The 18,690-nt window shown below is 46.6% G+C and overlaps 1 protein-coding gene across 2 annotated transcripts in view; it reads left to right on the top strand.

The window, feature by feature from the left end:
• The window catches only part of LAMB3 (laminin subunit beta 3), a 202,737-nt gene that overhangs the window by 101,841 nt on the left and 82,206 nt on the right, over positions 1–18,690 (top strand). For both annotated transcript variants that reach the window (XM_086923366.1, XM_086923367.1), the window contains 2 exons: positions 2,424–2,538; positions 16,432–16,505. In XM_086923366.1, the coding sequence (XP_086779492.1) occupies positions 2,424–2,538; positions 16,432–16,505 (189 nt within the window). The remainder of the gene's footprint in view (positions 1–2,423; positions 2,539–16,431; positions 16,506–18,690) is intronic.

Raw genomic sequence — 18,690 nt, forward strand, 5'->3', positions numbered from 1 at the left:
GGGAGGAGGACGCTGGAGCCAAATTTCGAAAGGAGACGATTTTTTTTTAATGCGTTTTTTTATAGCGCGGACTTTACCCGAAGGTGTCAGAGCGCTTCACAAAAGGAACAGATCTGATACATGAGGAGAACATTACTAGTAAACAAATTACAAAAGCAAACATTACGTTACATGAGGTAAAAGTGACCATTGTGAGCAAACATAATGCAAGAGGTAGCAAACTGTGCATTACAAGAGGAAAAAGTGACATGTGTGCAGGTTACAAAAGCATACAAAGTACAAGTAGAGGTATAATACTGCAATATATCCACCCTATTGCCTGGTGTGTAGCGTGAACAAAGCAATACAAAAGGGGAGGATGGACGGAGCGCTTGAGCAAATCAAACACTCACCCCCAGTCAACTGATCTGGGTTTAATCCATCACCATTCTTTAGCTCACTCAGCCACCCCAGTTCAGACATGGCCATATGCAAATCAGTCTGACCCTATGTCTCATGGGAACAGTCCAGCCCGAACTGCCAAGCCATGTCTTCCCTGGACCGGAAACATGCATCATGGGACCGGTTTCGGATTCATAATCCTCACCAGCCAGGCATATCTTGAATCCAGTGGCCAAGTGAGCAAGGAACTCACGTCGGAGCATACCCTGCCAATTTAGGGCGAACAAAGCGATACAAAAGGGGATGATGGACGGAGCGCTTGAGCAAATCCAACACTCACCCCCAGTCAACTGATCTGGGTTTGGCAGTTCGGGCTGGACTGTTCCCATGAGGCACAGGGTAAGACTGATTTGCATATAGCCATGTCTGAACTGGGGTGGTGGAGTGAGCTAAAGAATGGTGATGGATTAAACCCAGATCAGTTGACTGGGGGTGAGTGTTTGATTTCCTCAAACTCTCCGTCCATCATCCCTTTTTGTATCGTGGTGTGTAGCGTGAGCCTCTCCAAGCAAAGTGGACACATGCAGTGACACTGGTCACTTTGCCATCAGGATGCTGCTACCATCACGTCATGCCTGATTTTCTTGTATTTTCTCCTGATTTGGGACCACATTTGCGTGGAGGGGCTCACATTACACACAGGCAGTGAAGCATCGTTTCTTTTGGCTTGAGGACATCTCCATTTGGCCCAGTCACCCTCCTCCCTCAGGTTTGGACCATTATCCTCAGGTATAATGCCTAGGGACTGCTATTTTTGCATTACCACCGGAGTAATTTGTAAAGTCAATTTCTACTCATGATTCTCAGGCTCGATTATATCTATGCAGGGTTGGATTGGGATCAAAAATCCCCCTGGGCACCCACAAAAAACAGTGTCCCGCATTTGCATATTGTCTTTCCGCGAAATACTGCTTTGCCGAAGTTTTATAAATAGAAGGGGGCGGGGGGTCTCTGACAGAGTCATGTTTTCTTAACATTACTTAGATTTAAAAAAATGCACGGATCATTTCACACTGGTGAAACACCCTGAAAACAGGTGAAGCCACTTCTGCTCAGACCCCCCCCCCCCGAACTCCCCCGCCCGTGCTCAATATGCATACATTAATGGGTCGGCAGATAAAGGCCGGCCAGAGAAAGGGACTGACACCGCTGACCCTAGATAAAAGGGAGGTAATGGATGCCCATCTGCCTCCAGAAAGGCTACTCAGGGACCCACTGGGCCACTGGCAGTATCCGAACAACACCAACACCACCCAAATCGGCCCTCTAGGCTCCCCAAAAATGCAGCCCACAGCTGGACTCGGATACCGGCCCCTTGGCCATTGCACGAGTGCCCACTTTACCAATCCAACCCTATATCTACAGACTTGATGATGGTCCCGTGAGCTCCTTGGGGATCGAGACGTTGACTGAAATCGCAGACCCTTATCTAAATTGTTGATAAGCCAAGAATGGGCAGTGCTATTCTTGTTTTTAGACACGCACCTTTGTTCACTGTTGTCACGTATTTGTATCACCGACGAGAGAGCACCAATCACATTTTTCTCTCACCCTCTGCGCCATTACACAATGTTTTTTTTATAAAGAAAACTTTTCCTGATTATTGTTTGGAAAAAATAACTACTTGGTTGGTAAAATGGTTGCATTCTTATGTCTAGGGGCCATTGTTGTGTATTAAAAATTGAAATATGACCTAACACATTTCACTGATACCCCACAGATGTTGCTTTTGTCTTCAAAGAGCTTAAACCAATAAAGCAAGTAGGAATGATTAACAATTTCCAAAAGTAGCAAATCTGCACCAGTTCTCAGGAGTACAGCTAAGGGGGCAGATTAACTCCTTTTCTTTCTTAATTTGGCCATCACACTTTTTGAGAAAGACCATTTGGTTTCTTAAACCTGCATCATGAAAGTAAAACCACGTGGATAAACCTCTGAGGGCAAAACCGGCATGTGCTAACTTTCCCTCCTTTTTTTCCTAGTGGCAAATGAAGTGCTGCAAGTGTGATTCGAGGCAGCCCTACACCGAGACAAGTCATGAAGTGGCAAACGTCCTTTCTACTGTGGGACCACTGCGCTGGTGGCAGTCTCAGAACGGTAAGCGGCGCGTTACAACACAAAGGCCAGCAGAAAAGGAATGGATAGGAACACTGTTATTGGGACTCAGATATTAAATTACAGCTTTCCCTAATTCATATTTTGGAAACCATGGTGAGGATTAGCAGTTTCATCTTCAGAGGGCTTCACAAACTGCTAAAATCAACAAGTGTTATTCGTTGTTGACATAAGTTTAAAATTGAAGGGTTTTGTACTTGTATGTTTGTGTAGTTGTAAAACAAGGAGATTCCTTAACATCATAGTTTCTTTGCACGCCTAGCCAAATACATCCTTCCACGTGTCATTCCCTCTTGCCTGCTGCTTCAGTGTTCTTCTGCTCAAGCTGTCATTCAGATCAGACTCAAAATTCCATTCTCCATGGCTAATCAGTTTTGTCTACTCACGTGCTGACCGCTCTGTTTATTTATTTGCTATATGCAACTTGAGAACTGCCACAGTTCTGCACTTATTATATATAACACAACAGAAATGGGGCAGAATGGATGTATGACAGTACAACGCGTACCGTCACAACGCATCCCTTTACCACGCATCCCTTACAACGCAAGTCGTTACCACGACATGCGTTGTGGGTGCAGATTTCGAATAGTATAATTTACTATTCTAACACCAGTCCCCGTGGACCCTAGGGAAGGTGTTGGGATAGTAAATTTACTGTTTGTAATCCTTTAGCGCCCTCCAGCGCAAGTCGTGGTAACGACTTGCATTGTAAGGGATGCGTGCTAAAGGTACCACGTTGTAAAAACTTCGTGGTAAACGATGCTGACCGGGCAAACGTAAGGTAGCCAGGTCTTGGGGAATTCTGGTGTGTGCTTGCATAACTATTTGAGATGAGTAGGGGTGGTGTAGGCTACGCAGCAAAGGTGCCAAGGAGTATTAGTGTGGGCACAAAGGCTGGTTTGTGCAGGTGAATATTACATGGTTACTGGTGCCTCCTATGTAGACTGGTAATGAATCCTGAAGATGGCGAAGATCTATTTCGAAGGAGCTCACACTGGAGTGAGTCAGTTTGTGTTTTGGAATGGATAGTGCAATGGCAAACATGGTTATGGCTGGTTGGTTGCTGCATGTGTTGTTAATATGGTGGATAGGTAGGTACGTGTGTTTCCTGTTAGTGCTTTATGCAAGTTGACAAGTATCTGAATTTGACTTATGAACAGGTTTTGGAGAACGTGTTGTGGGTGTGATATGATTCAAGTTACATGATTGCTGGAAGAAAAGCCTGGTCTTTTTATTATGCATACCTAATGATAATGAGTTGTATTTGTGAAGTCGGAAGAGCACCAAGACTTGGATGCAGTCTTGAAATGGAGTGGGGGATCAAGGGCTCGCAAGTCTATTGTGCCAAAAATGTCGAACTAGTTGAGGATAAGTGTCCGGAACCATTACTGAACAGGAGTTTGCTCTAGTGATCCTAATGGATCTGACTGAAAGTGCTGTTGCTGCGCATGTTAGATGACAGCTACATGTGCCTTGACACACACATGTACCTCACTAGCATATTGATTAAAGCTATTGTACATGCAGCTGTTTCAATGTTTTCTCACTCTTTCTTTGCCTGGTGTAGACCATGGATACTCAAAGTACTGCCTCCTGACCTTTAACCCCTTCGCTGCGGCGGGAATTCCGCCGCAGCGCTAAGGGGCGGGGGGGTCGAGCAGCGCTCGCATGCTCGTGACGGAGCCGCTCCGTCACGAGCCGCGGTTGAGCTGTGCTCGTGACGGAGCGGTTCCGTCACGAACGTGCCCGCTCGATAGAACGGGCAGGCGCGCCGAGCGGGCCATGACGGAACCGCTCCGTCATGAGCACAGCTCAACCAAGGCTCATGACGGAGCGGCTCCGTCATGAGCACACAAGGGGTTAATTGCAGCCCCCTGGTGAACAGCAGCACTGAGCTGCTGTTCACTTGACAGAGCAGAACTAACAAGCATACTTAATCTACACATTAGCTAAAGTAACAATAAGAAAGAAAAGAAGGTTTTGTGTGCTACATATCCTTATATTTTAAGGAGCTCTCATATGTGTTAATGAAGAAATAGAAGGCAAAGTGAAATTAACCCTTTGCCTAGCACCCCCCAATTTCGTCAAGTGGGGAAGCCAGGACTTATACCAGGTTTTCTGGTTTTACAGTTTACAATCCAGACACCAGATGAGTATCTCTTTCCTTATCATGTCTTACATTAGAAGTTAATATTTTGACTTTAATTCTTGGTGTATTAGAATAGAGCGTAGGTGGTAGACAGAAGTCACAGGAAGGCTCGGTTTGTTGTCCACACCATGCAACTGCTTCGCGTCCCCCTACGTCTACCTTTCATCTCCCGACCCTTGCACTGCTGGCCTCGGTACAGCCATTGGGCATGGCACAGACAGTACATAGCGCCCCCTGGAGAAATGTTTGTGAGTACCCATGGTGTAGGCACGGTTATCTACACAATTTCTACAAAACCGTAGACTAATATTCCTGCAACACTGGATTCAACGCCACATACCCACAATCCACTCATATGGCTCTATACCACATAACATCACACTTTCTACAACACATCACATCACATGCTCAAACACCCCAACATACCATTTCTCACTATACCTTTGTAGAAAAAGGTACGGGCAGATGACCTTTTTCAGAGTTGCCCGGCGTTAACCGCCTCTATACCCATTCAAGTTACCAAACAAAGAGACAGGCGCTGGAGACTGGAAGGCAGGAAACAGAAGTTTTATTCCGACGGAGCAGAACACATCAAATCAGACAACAGGGTATCTTCTCGAGGTGCTCTCCCCGCATCTCTGAGGCCTGGCTTCTTATACACAGGTTTATGATCTTTATTGCATGTAACACATTCTTGCAATGCTTTGAAGTATGAAAGGACATCCTCGGAATCTCCCCTTCAGGCCCGTTCCCACACACATTTACAGTTGAAGTCCCCACCCCGGTCACAACAGGTGATGATTATCGCGCAGCTGGACATTCCGCCGATTCACGGAATGTGTGGGGTTGATCGGATCTCATAGGGTGGGGGCTCTGATCAACTCGAGGGTCCTTTGATGGGGGAAGCTTCCTACTGTACGGGAGGCAATAAACAGTATCCGCAGGGCCAGGTGGCGGCCTGGGAACGAGGAAGACAAATGGGCACACAGGAAAAGGGGGGTTGTATCAGAGGACCCGGGACCAGGAAAGGAATGAAGGGAGGTGTCGCGCTGGGAACAGGATGGGATTCCGAGGCAGAGCTGCGCTGAAGAGGGGTTTATGACCCAAGGCATGTGAGAGCGGGGGGTTGTCAGAGTGCGGGGGATGCTTGCGAGGTTAAGAGAGAGAGAGAGAGAGAGACGCGCTGGCTATCAGCGAGGGGCAGGGAGGCCATGGTGCTCAAAATGGCTGCCACTTACGCGCACGAATGGGCTCAAAAAGGGCAAGATGGCGCCGATAATGTTGACGTTTGCGGCCTAACTTTCAACAGTCCTCCCTTTTCAACATATCTAGCCAACTTGCCTACTCAATGTCAATCTTCATCAAATTCCTAACCTCGGCATCATATAATGCTCCCATGCGTTCGTTTCCAAAGTCCACAGTCTTAGGGCAAATACAATTTGTACATAATGAACACAGAGGTGGCAGACATTGAATTCCTAAGCATAGACCGCGTATTACAACTACAGGAATCAGGATAATGGTGAACAGTCTCCAGCCCCAGTTCTTAACGGTGTTCCAGAACCAACCACCAAGCGACCATTCTTCCTGTTCCTGGTGGACTTCTGAAGAGAGTCTGTGAAGATGTTCGATGGCTTTGTACACTGAGGGTGAATTGTCCGGTATGTATGTACAGCAGCTGGACCCAATAATGCGGCATGCTCCACCACGGTCCCCAAGAACCACATCTAGGACAAGGCGGTTCTGGAGTGCCACCAAGCGGACCGCTCGAAGCTCGGCGGTGTTGTTAGCAAGGATACCAGCTGTGATGTTCATTGTTGTCTCAACTGTCTGAGTCAGATGTCGGATGGCACGGCTGTTTGCCATCGGGCCCCAGAGTGGAACAAGTCCCTTCATAGCATCGAGGAACTGCGCTCCTGTTGAGTCGGCTTGTTCAATGTCCTTGGCTCGTTTTTGTCTATGATGATTCGCTGGAGCCACATAAGTCGGAGGAAGGATGAAGGAGATGAAACAAGTGCCCCCCCAGCCTTTGGGGAGCCAGGTGTAAGCCTTCGTGCCACAAACGAAATACATATTCGGAGAGGATACAAAGGAAGGCGGATCGGTGGAGTCCAAAGTTCTGGTGAAACGGCAGGCGCTGCGGCCTACCAGCTGTGTCCCAAGCCCTTCTATGCACATGTGGCCTGTGACGTTGATGACTGACAGGGCCACAGTCAGTGTGGCAGCCATTCGTTTCCGCAGGTAGGAGAAGGTGGGTCTGGTTGGATTGTTGAACACCTGCATTTCAATTCGTTCTTTAGCAGGGATGTCCATGTGGATTGAGTCGTTGGAGGTCTGCGGGCAGAAGTGTGTCTTTGTTTTGTTTCACCAGACCCCATGATAGAAGTGCGTCATGGTTTTGCTGGAGGTGGCATTGTCTTTATAACTTTCTTGCAGGAGGATCAGCCAAGCAAGGCAGGAGCCATGAACTGAGAAGGGTGAAGGGATGAAAGGAATTGAATGTCCAGTGGCGTGGGGTAGTAACCCACAGATCCAACAGTTGGTGGCGTTGGTGGCAAGATTGTGCTGGTGCAGCAACTGTACAAAGGAGTTATTCCAAAACTCCTTTCGCCTCTCTCTGAGTTGAGGAGAGAGCGAAATCAGATAATGTTCCTTCATGGTGGTAGGCTGAGCAGTGGTCAGGAATGTTTCGTGAGCAGGTGCATTTTCTTCCACAATCCAGAGCGTGGTCATGAGGAGAAAGCAGAAAAGGATTGTGATGAAGAGTGCAATTGTCTTGGTGCTGTGGAGTCTGTCTGTTCTTGGGTTTCTGTAGTGGGTATTTCCTGTTGCTTCCATCATCTTCTTATTTGGTGCTTCCATCATCTTCTTATCTGGCGCTTCCATCATCTTCAAGGTGCTCGGTAGCAGGCAGAACCACAGACTTCGTTTAGCTTCTCTCCGGGTGACCCTTGGTGGTGTTTAGGTCACCGTTCTGAGATTTAACTTAGTCCGTGGTCTACTTAGCCGAAGCTCCCTCCTTTCGACGCAGGAAATACCCTTCTCTGGATGGCACAGTGGGATCAGAGAATTTTGAAAGTTCAAGTGCTTCGGTATCAGGATAGCAGGTTAGTGACGGTCGGTCCTTGTTCAGGAGCTCTTCTTGGTTGTCGATGTTTTCTGTTGTGGCCAGGGTTGAGGAGACCTTCTTACAGTGGTGTGCGTGCAGCCAGTGCCGTTTCCCCTCCACACGAAGAGCCGTCCGGGTGGTGATTAACACTTGCCAGGGGCCCGTCCACCGGGGTTCCAGACTCTTCGGATCAGCACGAAGTCCCCAGGTTGGATGGCGTGACCCGGACCCCTGGAAGCATCGGGGATGGCCTGCTGCACCTGCTGATGAATGACAGACAGAGTTTCAGTCAATTTATACAGGTAATCGGACATTAGGACGTCCGGGACGTCATGAATGGAAGTTGGTTTCGGTGCAGACCAGACGCTCATGGGTCGACCGAAAACAACTTCATAAGGTGTCAAGTGATGTTTGGTGGGGGTGGAACGCATCGATAGCAATGCCAGTGGGAGGGTGTCTGGCCATTTCAGACCCGTGGTAGCCACTATCTTGGCCAGTTTGAGCTTTAGTGTGGCATTGTGTCGCTCAACAAGTCCAGCAGACTGGGGGTGGAAGACTGCGTGGAACTTCTGCTTGATGCCCAGCCCCTTTAAGATGAGCTGGATGACTTCGGCTATGAAGTGGGGGCCATTGTCGCTCCACAAAATTCGACAAAGGCCGTAACGGGGGAAAAATTCTTTTAACAGTACTTTCGCAGTGGCCATAGCAGTGTTGTCACGGGTTGGGTATGCTTCCACCCATTTGCTAAATGCGCATACCACAACAAGTACATATTTCAGGCCTTGGCATCTGTCTAGCTGGATGTAGTCCATCTGCAGGACTTCAAACGGGTGATTTGGGACCCCAAACCCTCCCCGGGGTACTACAGTTCCTTTCCCGGGGTTGTGTTGCAGGCATAGCAAGCATTGTTGGACCAGACGTTTGGCGGAGTCTGTGATTTTATCAGTGTGCCAAACTCTGGAGACAAGTTCAATCATGGGGCTGATCCTATGTGGGCAGGAGAGTGTGCCATAGTCAGTATGGGAATCAGGTACGAGTCAGGTAGCAACCATTTGTTTGTGTCTTTTGTCCGCCAGCAGCCTTTATCGTCCTTTAATCCCACCCGTGTCCATTCAGTCAATTCGTGTTGTGTGCTAGCCATTTGAATGTCTCTAATAGTGTCCCTAGCGTCAGTCCATTTTTCTGCCTGTGACCTGGTCACGTACATACGTGTTGTCGTCCTATTTTCAGCTGTCGTTCGAGCAGTGATGTCGGCTAGCGCATTTCCTTGTCCAATAATGTCTGTCACCTTTCTGTGTGCCTGGCATTTGATGACCGCAAGCTTTTTGGGGAGAAGGACAGCTTCGATCAGGGCGGAGACTAGATCCCCGTGCAAAATGGGGGTGCCGTGTGAGGTCAAGAATCCCCTTTCCCTCCAAAGGAGCCCGAAATGGTGAACCGCCCGAAGGCGTACTGGCTGTCGGTGTAAATGTTCGCTGTGGTTCCTGCTGCTAGAATGCAGGCTCGTGTCAGGGCAATCAGTTCCGCTGCCTGGGCAGATCGTTGCGTGATGCGGGCTGTCTCGACTACAGTTCGAGCCGTGGTGACTGCATAGGCAGCTGAAGTGGTGCCATTGGGGAGTTTGATGCAAGAACCGTCCACCCACAGCTCTCCGTCAGGGTCAGGAAAAGCCGTGTCTCTGAGGTCAACCCTACTTCTAGTCTGTTCGTCCGTAAGAGTCACGCAGTCATGTACAGGGTGCACATTGGGATTGTTCTCTGGTAAGGGTAACAGAGTTGCCGGGTTCAGTGTGGTGCATCTTTTCAGGGTGATATGGGGTGCAAGCAAAGTCAGTTCGTATCCAGTCAGTGGTGCACTCGTCAGGTGTTGCGTCTTGGTTTGGTTCAGGAGGGTGTCAACTGCATGGGGTACTAGTACCGTGAGGGAATTCGAGAGTACGATCCCCTCACTCTGTCGGATAGAGATAGCAGCGGCAGCTACAGCCCGAAGGCAGGCAGGCAAGGCTCTGGCTACAGGGTCAAGAGTGGCAGAGAAGTAAGCGCACGGTCGTTGCTTTGGGCCAATGGACTTGGTCAGGACAGATAAAGCACACCCCTCCCTTTCGTGAGTGTAAAGGGAGAAGGGCTTTGTGTAATCGGGGGTACCTAGGACAGGGGCCGAACAAAGGGCATCTCGTAGTTCCGTGAAGGAGGTTTGACATTCAGGGGTCCAAGGGAGTGGGAAGGGGACGTCTTTAGCTAGCAGAGAAAGCAGCGGTTTCACAATGAGGCTAAAGTTTGGTAACCACTGTCGGCAGAAGGAGGTGAGGCCTAGTAGGGAGCGAACCTGTTTCTGAGTCTTAGGGACAGGAGTTTCGAGAATGGTTTGGATCCGGTCGGGAGTGAGTTTCCTTCCGTCTTTGGACAAAAGGTGGCCTAAGTAAGTGACCTGGGGTTGGCAGAATTGCAACTTCTTCTTGGAGACCTTGTGGCCATTTTCCGCAAGGAAGTGCAGGAGTTGAATGGTGGCTGTAACTGCTAATGGAGTGGTGTCGGCTGCCAAAAGGATGTCATCGACATATTGCACTAACACCACTCCATCGGGTAACTGGACTTGATCCAGTTGTCTCTTGAGGGCCTGGCTGTAGATGCTAGGGCTTTCTGTGTAGCCCTGGGGTGCTCGGCAGAACCTATATGAGCGGGCTTTTAGGGTGAAGCCGAAGAGATATCGGCTGTCTGGGTGGATGGGGATGGAAAAGAATGCGTTTTTTAGGTCAATGACAGTGAAGGTGGTGGCAGTAGAAGGAATCAAAGTCAGGATGGTGGTGATGTCTGAGACCACGGGGTACTGGGGTACCACCACTTTGTTGATCTCTCGAAGGTCTATGATAAAGCGGTATGCTTTCTCATCTCCCTCTCCCTGTTTCTTGATGATGGGCAGGATAGGGCTGTTGCAAACGTTGCTAACCACTTCCTCTACCACTCCTGCGTCTATCAGTGACTGAATAATCTTTACCAATGCCTTCTCGCCCTCGGGCGATATCCGATATTGTGGAAGTTTTGGGAGTGTTGCGTCTGGTCGGACAGTAATGTGCACTGGGTCGATCATCATGCGCCCTACGTCCGAATCTGTCTTGGCCCACAGGTACGGAGGCAGAGTGTCAAGCAGGGATGTGTCAGCGTCGGTGATGGAAAACATGCGTCGGGGAGGGCAATGTCCAAGCAGAACGGGGTTGTCGTAAAGGAAAACTCGAACTCCGTCTTGAGAACATCTAATTGTCGCTCGGAAGTGTTTCAATAAGTCAAGTCCCATAATGGCGTCAGGGCTATTGGAGGAAAGCAAAAACGTGGTGTCAGTGGTGTTGTTTTCTAAGTCGAAGAGGATCGGAGCGGACAAAGGGTCAGTGGAGGGCGTTCCATCGAAACCTGTCGATGTTATAAGTGAGCCAGACAAGGGTGCCCTTGGAATCAGTCGTTTAGATAACGCACTACGTGTTGCGCCAGTGTCTACCAGAAATGGAGACTTTGTACCCAAGACCTTAGCAGTGACGTAAGGGCCTTGCTGGTCAACATAGAGCTCGACTGGATCCCTCCCTTGCCCTTGGCAGTCCTATGCAAAGTCGTGGGCGTCATCGTAGTCAGATTGCTGGCATTGGTTCTGTCTGGGTCGATCAAATGTATTTGGTCTGCCTGATCTGTCGTTAGTCGTGTCATTTGGGGGCCCTCGCTGCTGTCCCTTATTTCTCGGTCCACTTGCTATGTCCTTGGGGTCTTTGTTTCTGATTATTTCCAAAAGAACCGGGCATTGGGATTTCCAATGGCCAGTCCCTTTACAGAAAGCACACTGGTCCTCTCTAATGTCTGTACGTCCAATGTGGGGAGTCGAAGTGCGGTCCTTGGGAGGTGCAGTCTTAGGGACATTCGTCTGATAGTTTCCCCTGTATTGGTCTCGTCCTATAATCACCCCTTGCAGTTGTGCAATCATCACCCTCTCTTTCAAGTCCTTCTTCTTTTTCTCTGTTGCTCTATCGTTTTCATTTTTCTGATGTTCATAATATTGGGCCATCTGGAGGATAGCCGTAGGTTTGGAGGCTGCCCAACTACTCTCGCTGGCCTGCAGTTTCTGGGAGACCTCTGGTGTCAAACCCTTAACATAATTCTGGACAAACAGATGGTGTCCGGTTGCAGTGGTCATGTCCTGGCCGCTGTAATCGGAGAACACCGTTTCAAACCGGGAGAAGTAGTCCGATACATCCTCCTGGGGTTTCTGGCGACAGGCCGTTACTATCGACCAGTCCACTTTCTTTTCTGGAATCAGGGTTTTTAATTTCTGTACGATTTTATCTGGGAGGTCTAAAATGGATTTCAAAGGCTTTTGTCCAGGTTCTCGTTGTTTATCAATGCCATCGAGTTGTGACCAGGTATGTCCAAACAGCTCAAGGTGGTCGACTTTCCGGATTTGCTTCCACACATCAGCTGGTAGACATAACCCGAAGAACAAGTCGATGTCAGCCAGGGTCATAATCGTTGAACCTAGGGCTGTACCCAATTCAGTATAGAAGGCAGTGGGGTTTTTACGTAGGTCAGGCAGAGATTTCCGGAATGTCAGAATCTCTTGCCGGTCCCATGGCTGGTAGACCCAGTTGTACACTACCCTTCCTTTTACATCTTTGTGGTTTGCATCATCGTTAGTCCCTTCACCTCGTGGAGGAACCCAGTAAGGGGCAGCCTCTCGTATCGGCATCATGGCGTTAGATTGCTCAGTTCGTCGTTCGGTCGCTACGGATGTCATGGTTTTAGCTCCCGATTCTTGTTCAGTGAGGTGGCGGAAAACCTCAAGCGTACGCATGAGGAGGTCCGCCACATCACACTCGCCTTCATCCCCGATATCGACCTTCCGGTACAGAGTCGTTAGGCTCTCGGGACCTTTGTCTCGATATCGGTCCTCATATGCGTTCAAGACATGGTAACACAGTCGTACGGTGAAATGTCGTCTGTGACTCCCTGTATACGAGTTAAACATATCCGTGATATACTCTTCATCTTCCTTTCTTTCTACCAGTGTCCTTGCTATCTTGTCAATCCCTGCTCGCTCATCTTTGCTTAGTCTGCTTGTTCTCGCAGAACCAACCCTTCGGGTCTCAGGGTCGCCTAACGTTGTCGTTTGCGTAGTATCTAATACAAGGAGTTCGGTCGGCACAGAGGCCATGGGGGCCGAAGCTGTGGCGCTACTCTTGTTTGTACCTGGGGGTGGTGGGTGCTGTGCTAAGGGTTGGGAAGGGGCATATGGAGGGGGCATGTAGATGATCGGAGGACCTAACAGCAGATCATCGTTGGCTCGTTGTTTCGAGGGTAATTCAGGGTAGAGCGTGGAGGACGTTCTAACCGGACACTGGCTTGATGTTTCCATTTCTAGTTTCTGTTTGGCTTCCTCTCTTTCCTTTATCTCTTCTTCTAGTTTCTGAGCAGCTAGGTGGGCTGCTTTTCGCAGCTCTTTTCCCAACCTACTCTCAGTTCTCTTTTTACGTTGTTCAGTTTCTTTGCGCCACATGCCGAAACTATCAAGCATAGTGGGCGTTGTCTTGTTTTTACCTAGGGCTGTTTCTAGCGCGCTTATTTTATCATCATCGAAGGATCCTATCAGTGGCCACTGACTTTCTCGATCCCTTTTCGTATATTTATGCCACAGCTTGCTATAGGCTATAGCGATCAATCCATGCTTCATGAACATGTCCTTATTAGGGGTGCCCTCCAGTGGAGCCGGATGGTTCATCTCTAATAAGCGGTCCGGGCTAAACAGGCTACCAATCAGTGGGGAGAAGACAGGCATGACGGATCACAATGGGGACAAAAGTCAGCACTACCTATCTTATCACTGCGTGAAAAGACTAGACAGAATATTTCTATTCTACGTTGTTTGAAGGCAGTGAATACCTCATGAACCAATATCGAACAGTCAATGTTCGGTCAATCAAACAATCAGTGGGGAGAATAAGTAGGCCCGCAAAAGGTTTGCGTCACCTACCCTTTCACTATCTGCAAAGAGGAAACCTGTTCTTTCCTGTTTGCAGGCAGAGAATCTCCAGAAAACAATCCGCGAACAGTAGTTCGGGTTCAAACAATCAATCAGTGGGGGAGAAAGATAGGCACGACGGCTGCGTTACCTATCCTTCACTGCTTGCAAAGAGAGAGCCTGTTGTTTCTCCGTTTGCAGACAGCGAATCTCCAAACAAATCAACAAAGAGTAATACTAGTATTTTCCAAACAATCAAACAATCATTTCGCAATTCGTCGTGTTTACACGACCTTACCCGGACCGCATGGACAGTTTCTTCCGAATCCAGCGCCCGATCGTCCTCTTTTCTTCGTATTCCTCGCGGCACTCCTGATGGTTCCCAGTCAGGACCGTAGATCACTCGAGAGAGGTCTGTTCGGAACCAGTGAAGTTCGGATGATCGGCTGTCAGACGAGGGTCTATCGAACAGGTGCACTCCCGATCGTTGCAGTCGTTCACTCTGTCGTCAGGACCTCTCCCACTGGATCCACGAGTCGCTGATGGGCCCCACGTTTGGGGCGCCAATTGTAGAAAAAGGTACGGGCAGATGACCTTTTTCAGAGTTGCCCGGCGTTAACCGCCTCTATACCCATTCAAGTTACCAAACAAAGAGACAGGCGCTGGAGACTGGAAGGCAGGAAACAGAAGTTTTATTCCGACGGAGCAGAACACATCAAATCAGACAACAGGGTATCTTCTCGAGGTGCTCTCCCCGCATCTCTGAGGCCTGGCTTCTTATACACAGGTTTATGATCTTTATTGCATGTAACACATTCTTGCAATGCTTTGAAGTATGAAAGGACATCCTCGGAATCTCCCCTTCAGGCCCGTTCCCACACACATTTACAGTTGAAGTCCCCACCCCGGTCACAACAGGTGATGATTATCGCGCAGCTGGACATTCCGCCGATTCACGGAATGTGTGGGGTTGATCGGATCTCATAGGGTGGGGGCTTTGATCAACTCGAGGGTCCTTTGATGGGGGAAGCTTCCTACTGTACGGGAGGCAATAAACAGTATCCGCAGGGCCAGGTGGCGGCCTGGGAACGAGGAAGACAAATGGGCACACAGGAAAAGGGGGGTTGTATCAGAGGACCCGGGACCAGGAAAGGAATGAAGGGAGGTGTCGCGCTGGGAACAGGATGGGATTCCGAGGCAGAGCTGCGCTGAAGAGGGGTTTATGACCCAAGGCATGTGAGAGCGGGGGGTTGTAAGCGTGCGGGGGATGCTTGCGAGGTTAAGAGAGAGAGAGAGAGAGATGCGCTGGCTATCAGCGAGGGGCAGGGAGGCCATGGTGCTCAAAATGGCTGCCGCTTACGCGCACGAATGGGCTCAAAAAGGGCAAGATGGCGCCGATAATGTTGACGTTTGCGGCCTAACTTTCAACACCTTGCCATATGATGGCGCTTCTCACCAACAATGAGCTGTCATCATTATACCACACAATACAACACTACGCCATACCCTTCCATGCTTTCTTACATTGTACAGACTCACACTCTGCTCACTTATATCCCACAACAAAAAACCTCACCACAACGATCCACACCATAGCACTCTTTCAACACGACACATCCTTAATATTCCATATGAACTACACCAATCTTTCCAGTAGCCCTTTTTCCCTTTTAGTTTTTTATTTTATGTAAGGTTTTCCTGCTTTGATACGCACCCACTGTAATGCTTGCGCTTCTGGCTCGATCTGTAAAGTCATGTGCTACGCAATGTCAGTGGATTGACAGCTACACCTGCATGGTTATATACATCAGTGTTGAAAATTTCAATAAAATACATTTAAACCTAAAACATATCTGTATGGAAGATAGCATGTGCTTACAAGGAAAGTGGAATCATAAACTGTCACTTCACTTTCTTTCTAGACCCTGTTGCGTGACTGTTGTACACTCATTGTTGAGGAGCCTCTTGGTTTATGGGGATTTAAGATTCTCAGCAACACTACACAAGAGAGCCGCAACAAGAGCATATTTTGGCGCCATGTTGCTAGTGTTTATAGAATGGGCTTCTAATCAGCATTGTAACAATTGAGTAAAAATTACCCACTTATTTTTTTATTATTTCTCCTGAGTGCCAGAAGACCTGGTTTTGCATACCAGTGGACGAAATTTAAATTACACCGGTGAAATCTGTAAAATTTCTGAATTTTTCCTAATGTGAAAATGGTCACTAATTTGCTTTATGCAATTTCATGTAATGTCCTGTCAGTGGGAGACTTATTTTCACAGAAAATGTCTTGCAGAAAGACAGAAGTGTCCTACCAGTATCACAGATTACTTTGTTTACTTGAAGTATGCCCCTGCGTGACAATAATCAGACAAGATAATGGTAAACCATATTTTGCATTAGAAGAGTAAATTTGTAAAAATGTCATAAAAAACAGTGAAGTAAAATATTTATTTTTTAACACTCCTAGTTGCCTTGATCCCATGTGTATTTACATCTAGAGCATATCCAAGCCTCCTCGTTTTGATTCTTGTACTACAGCAATCATGATAGATTATTGTCAATCTTGCTGAGACAGAGAGGATGATGATTTTCCTAACTCTTCTCTTCTCTTTTCTAGATGTGGATCAGGTTTCTATACAACTGGATCTTGATGGAAAACTCCAGCTAAGCGAGGTCATGCTTGACTTTAGGGTAGGTTCCATGCTCGGAAACAGCACTTTTGTTTTAAAATGGGAGAATAGTATTTTCTTTCCTATTTCATATGGGACATGGTGTTGAAGAAGCAGACAAAAAAGACAATACCCCTGCCATTTAGCTTTAGATGATGCGGTTCAACTTGCTAAGTAAATATATTGTGGGTGAAGATGAAGAAGGTTGGTAATAGTTCAAGACAGATGGATGACATAAGATAGAACAAAGAAGATGAGCTGACTCAAGGCTGTAGATATAATGAGAAAACCTTGGGGTCCAGAAAGAGCTCAATGGAACTCAAAACAGACTAATACTTCCTCATAGGTGAGTAAAGGCACAACATCCTATCTAGTCTTTAAAGTTAAAAGAACAATAGTGTTCAGAAACCACAGAACCACAAATGATTGTTGGTGAGGCTCATAAAAGACATTGGATTCCCATCAAAGTCTTGTCATGATCAATTTTCTCACTTGGTCGTCCAAAAATGGGATGGTATGTCTCTTGATCATTGAGACTGGTTCCATTCCCGAGGTCAACTGGGTCAAACCCACAATCACTTCACGGCCGTGAGAATATGATATTAGTGGGAACATGTGAAGTGCAGTACCAAAAGAAGAATAAGTGTTGGCTTAAAATAGGGTAGAGGGCAAAAAGATAATTTTAATGGATATTGACCTCTCCCCAACTAAAAACAAGAACAGTCCACAAAAGCAGTTTCAATTAATAGCTGCATCGGGGCCCCGATGCAGCTATTAGTTGAAACTGCTTTTGTGCACTGTTTTTGTTTTTTCAGGCCACCACTTATTCTTCTTTTGGTACTGCATTGCACATGTTCCCACTAATATCATATTCTCACATTCCATTCTCAGTTGACCTTGGGAATGGAACCAGTCTCAATGATCAAGAGACATACCATCCCATTTTTGGATGACCAAGTGAGAAAATTGATCATGACAAGACTTTGATGGGAATCCAATGTCTTTTATGAGTCTCACCAACAATCATTTGTGGTTCTGTGGTTTCTGAACACTATTGTTCTTTTAACTTTAAAGACTAGATAGCATTTTGTGCCTTTACTCACCTATGATGGAGTATTAGTCTGTTTTGAGTTCCTTTGAGCTCTTTCTGGACCCCCAGGTTTTCTTGTTATGGATGTTAGTCTGTTAGGGGATACTAACCTGGGCAGGTCCTTAAAATTCCCTTAAACCCTTCTCTTCTCTGTATATATATTTTTTGTAGATATAATGAACCAAAACTTCTAGAATGCTTGATTCACTGGTAACTCTTGGTGAATGCACCAACCACTGAGGAGGTGTAATATTGATGGCAATGATTATGCATTGTGAGTCAAGGGGTACAGCTTCTTATATTCTTACATTTTTGTTTATGATGTTTGATATACTAAAAGGACTTTGGGAATGTAGTAAAAAGCTGAAAATTTAAAATGCTGGAATTGTCAATTAAACATATTATCAGTACTTTGCTATATTTATTTAAAAAACAAGCTTGTTAATTATGAGTTTAACAAGGTTAAAGTTGTTACCTTAAAATTTTTTTTAAAATAATGGGAGTCCAAAAGATTGTCAGAATAATCATTTTTAAACTGAACAAAACTGTTTAGGATTATTTCAAACATTTGAATTGTTAAATAAAAAATATAAATTGAATGGAAGGCAACAATTATTGTTTATAAAAGGTGTTTACACCTTCTAAATTACAAATTAAGTTTCTTTATTTTGAAAACATACACACAATTAACGAATTTTGAAATTTTTATTAAAAGTATAGTTATAATAAATAATAGCAAGGTATGGGCAATATCATGATTGGATTCTTTTTGTAAAACCACATTACCATTATTTAAGCATTCTTAAAAGATGGAATTGTTAATTTAAAAGCTATAACAGTTATGGAAGATAGTTGAAATTATTTAATAAAATCGTTATTTTTTTAGTATAAAGTCAACACTTATTTCAAACATGGGTACATTAGACTCTTAAATAAATAGAGGCAAACTGTTGGTTTGTTTTCTATATTGAATTGGAATACATTAATAGGTCTAGGACATGGTTGTAGCATGAACATCTACATACTGACCCAAGATGGAAGAGATTTGTGAATACCTTTGCTTTCTTTGTACCACATCAAAATACACTTACGCCTCTGTTCTTGTGACTTTCAGAGT

Source organism: Lissotriton vulgaris, chromosome 5 (assembly GCF_964263255.1).
Source record: "Lissotriton vulgaris chromosome 5, aLisVul1.2, whole genome shotgun sequence".
Lineage (NCBI taxonomy): Eukaryota > Metazoa > Chordata > Amphibia > Caudata > Salamandridae > Lissotriton > Lissotriton vulgaris.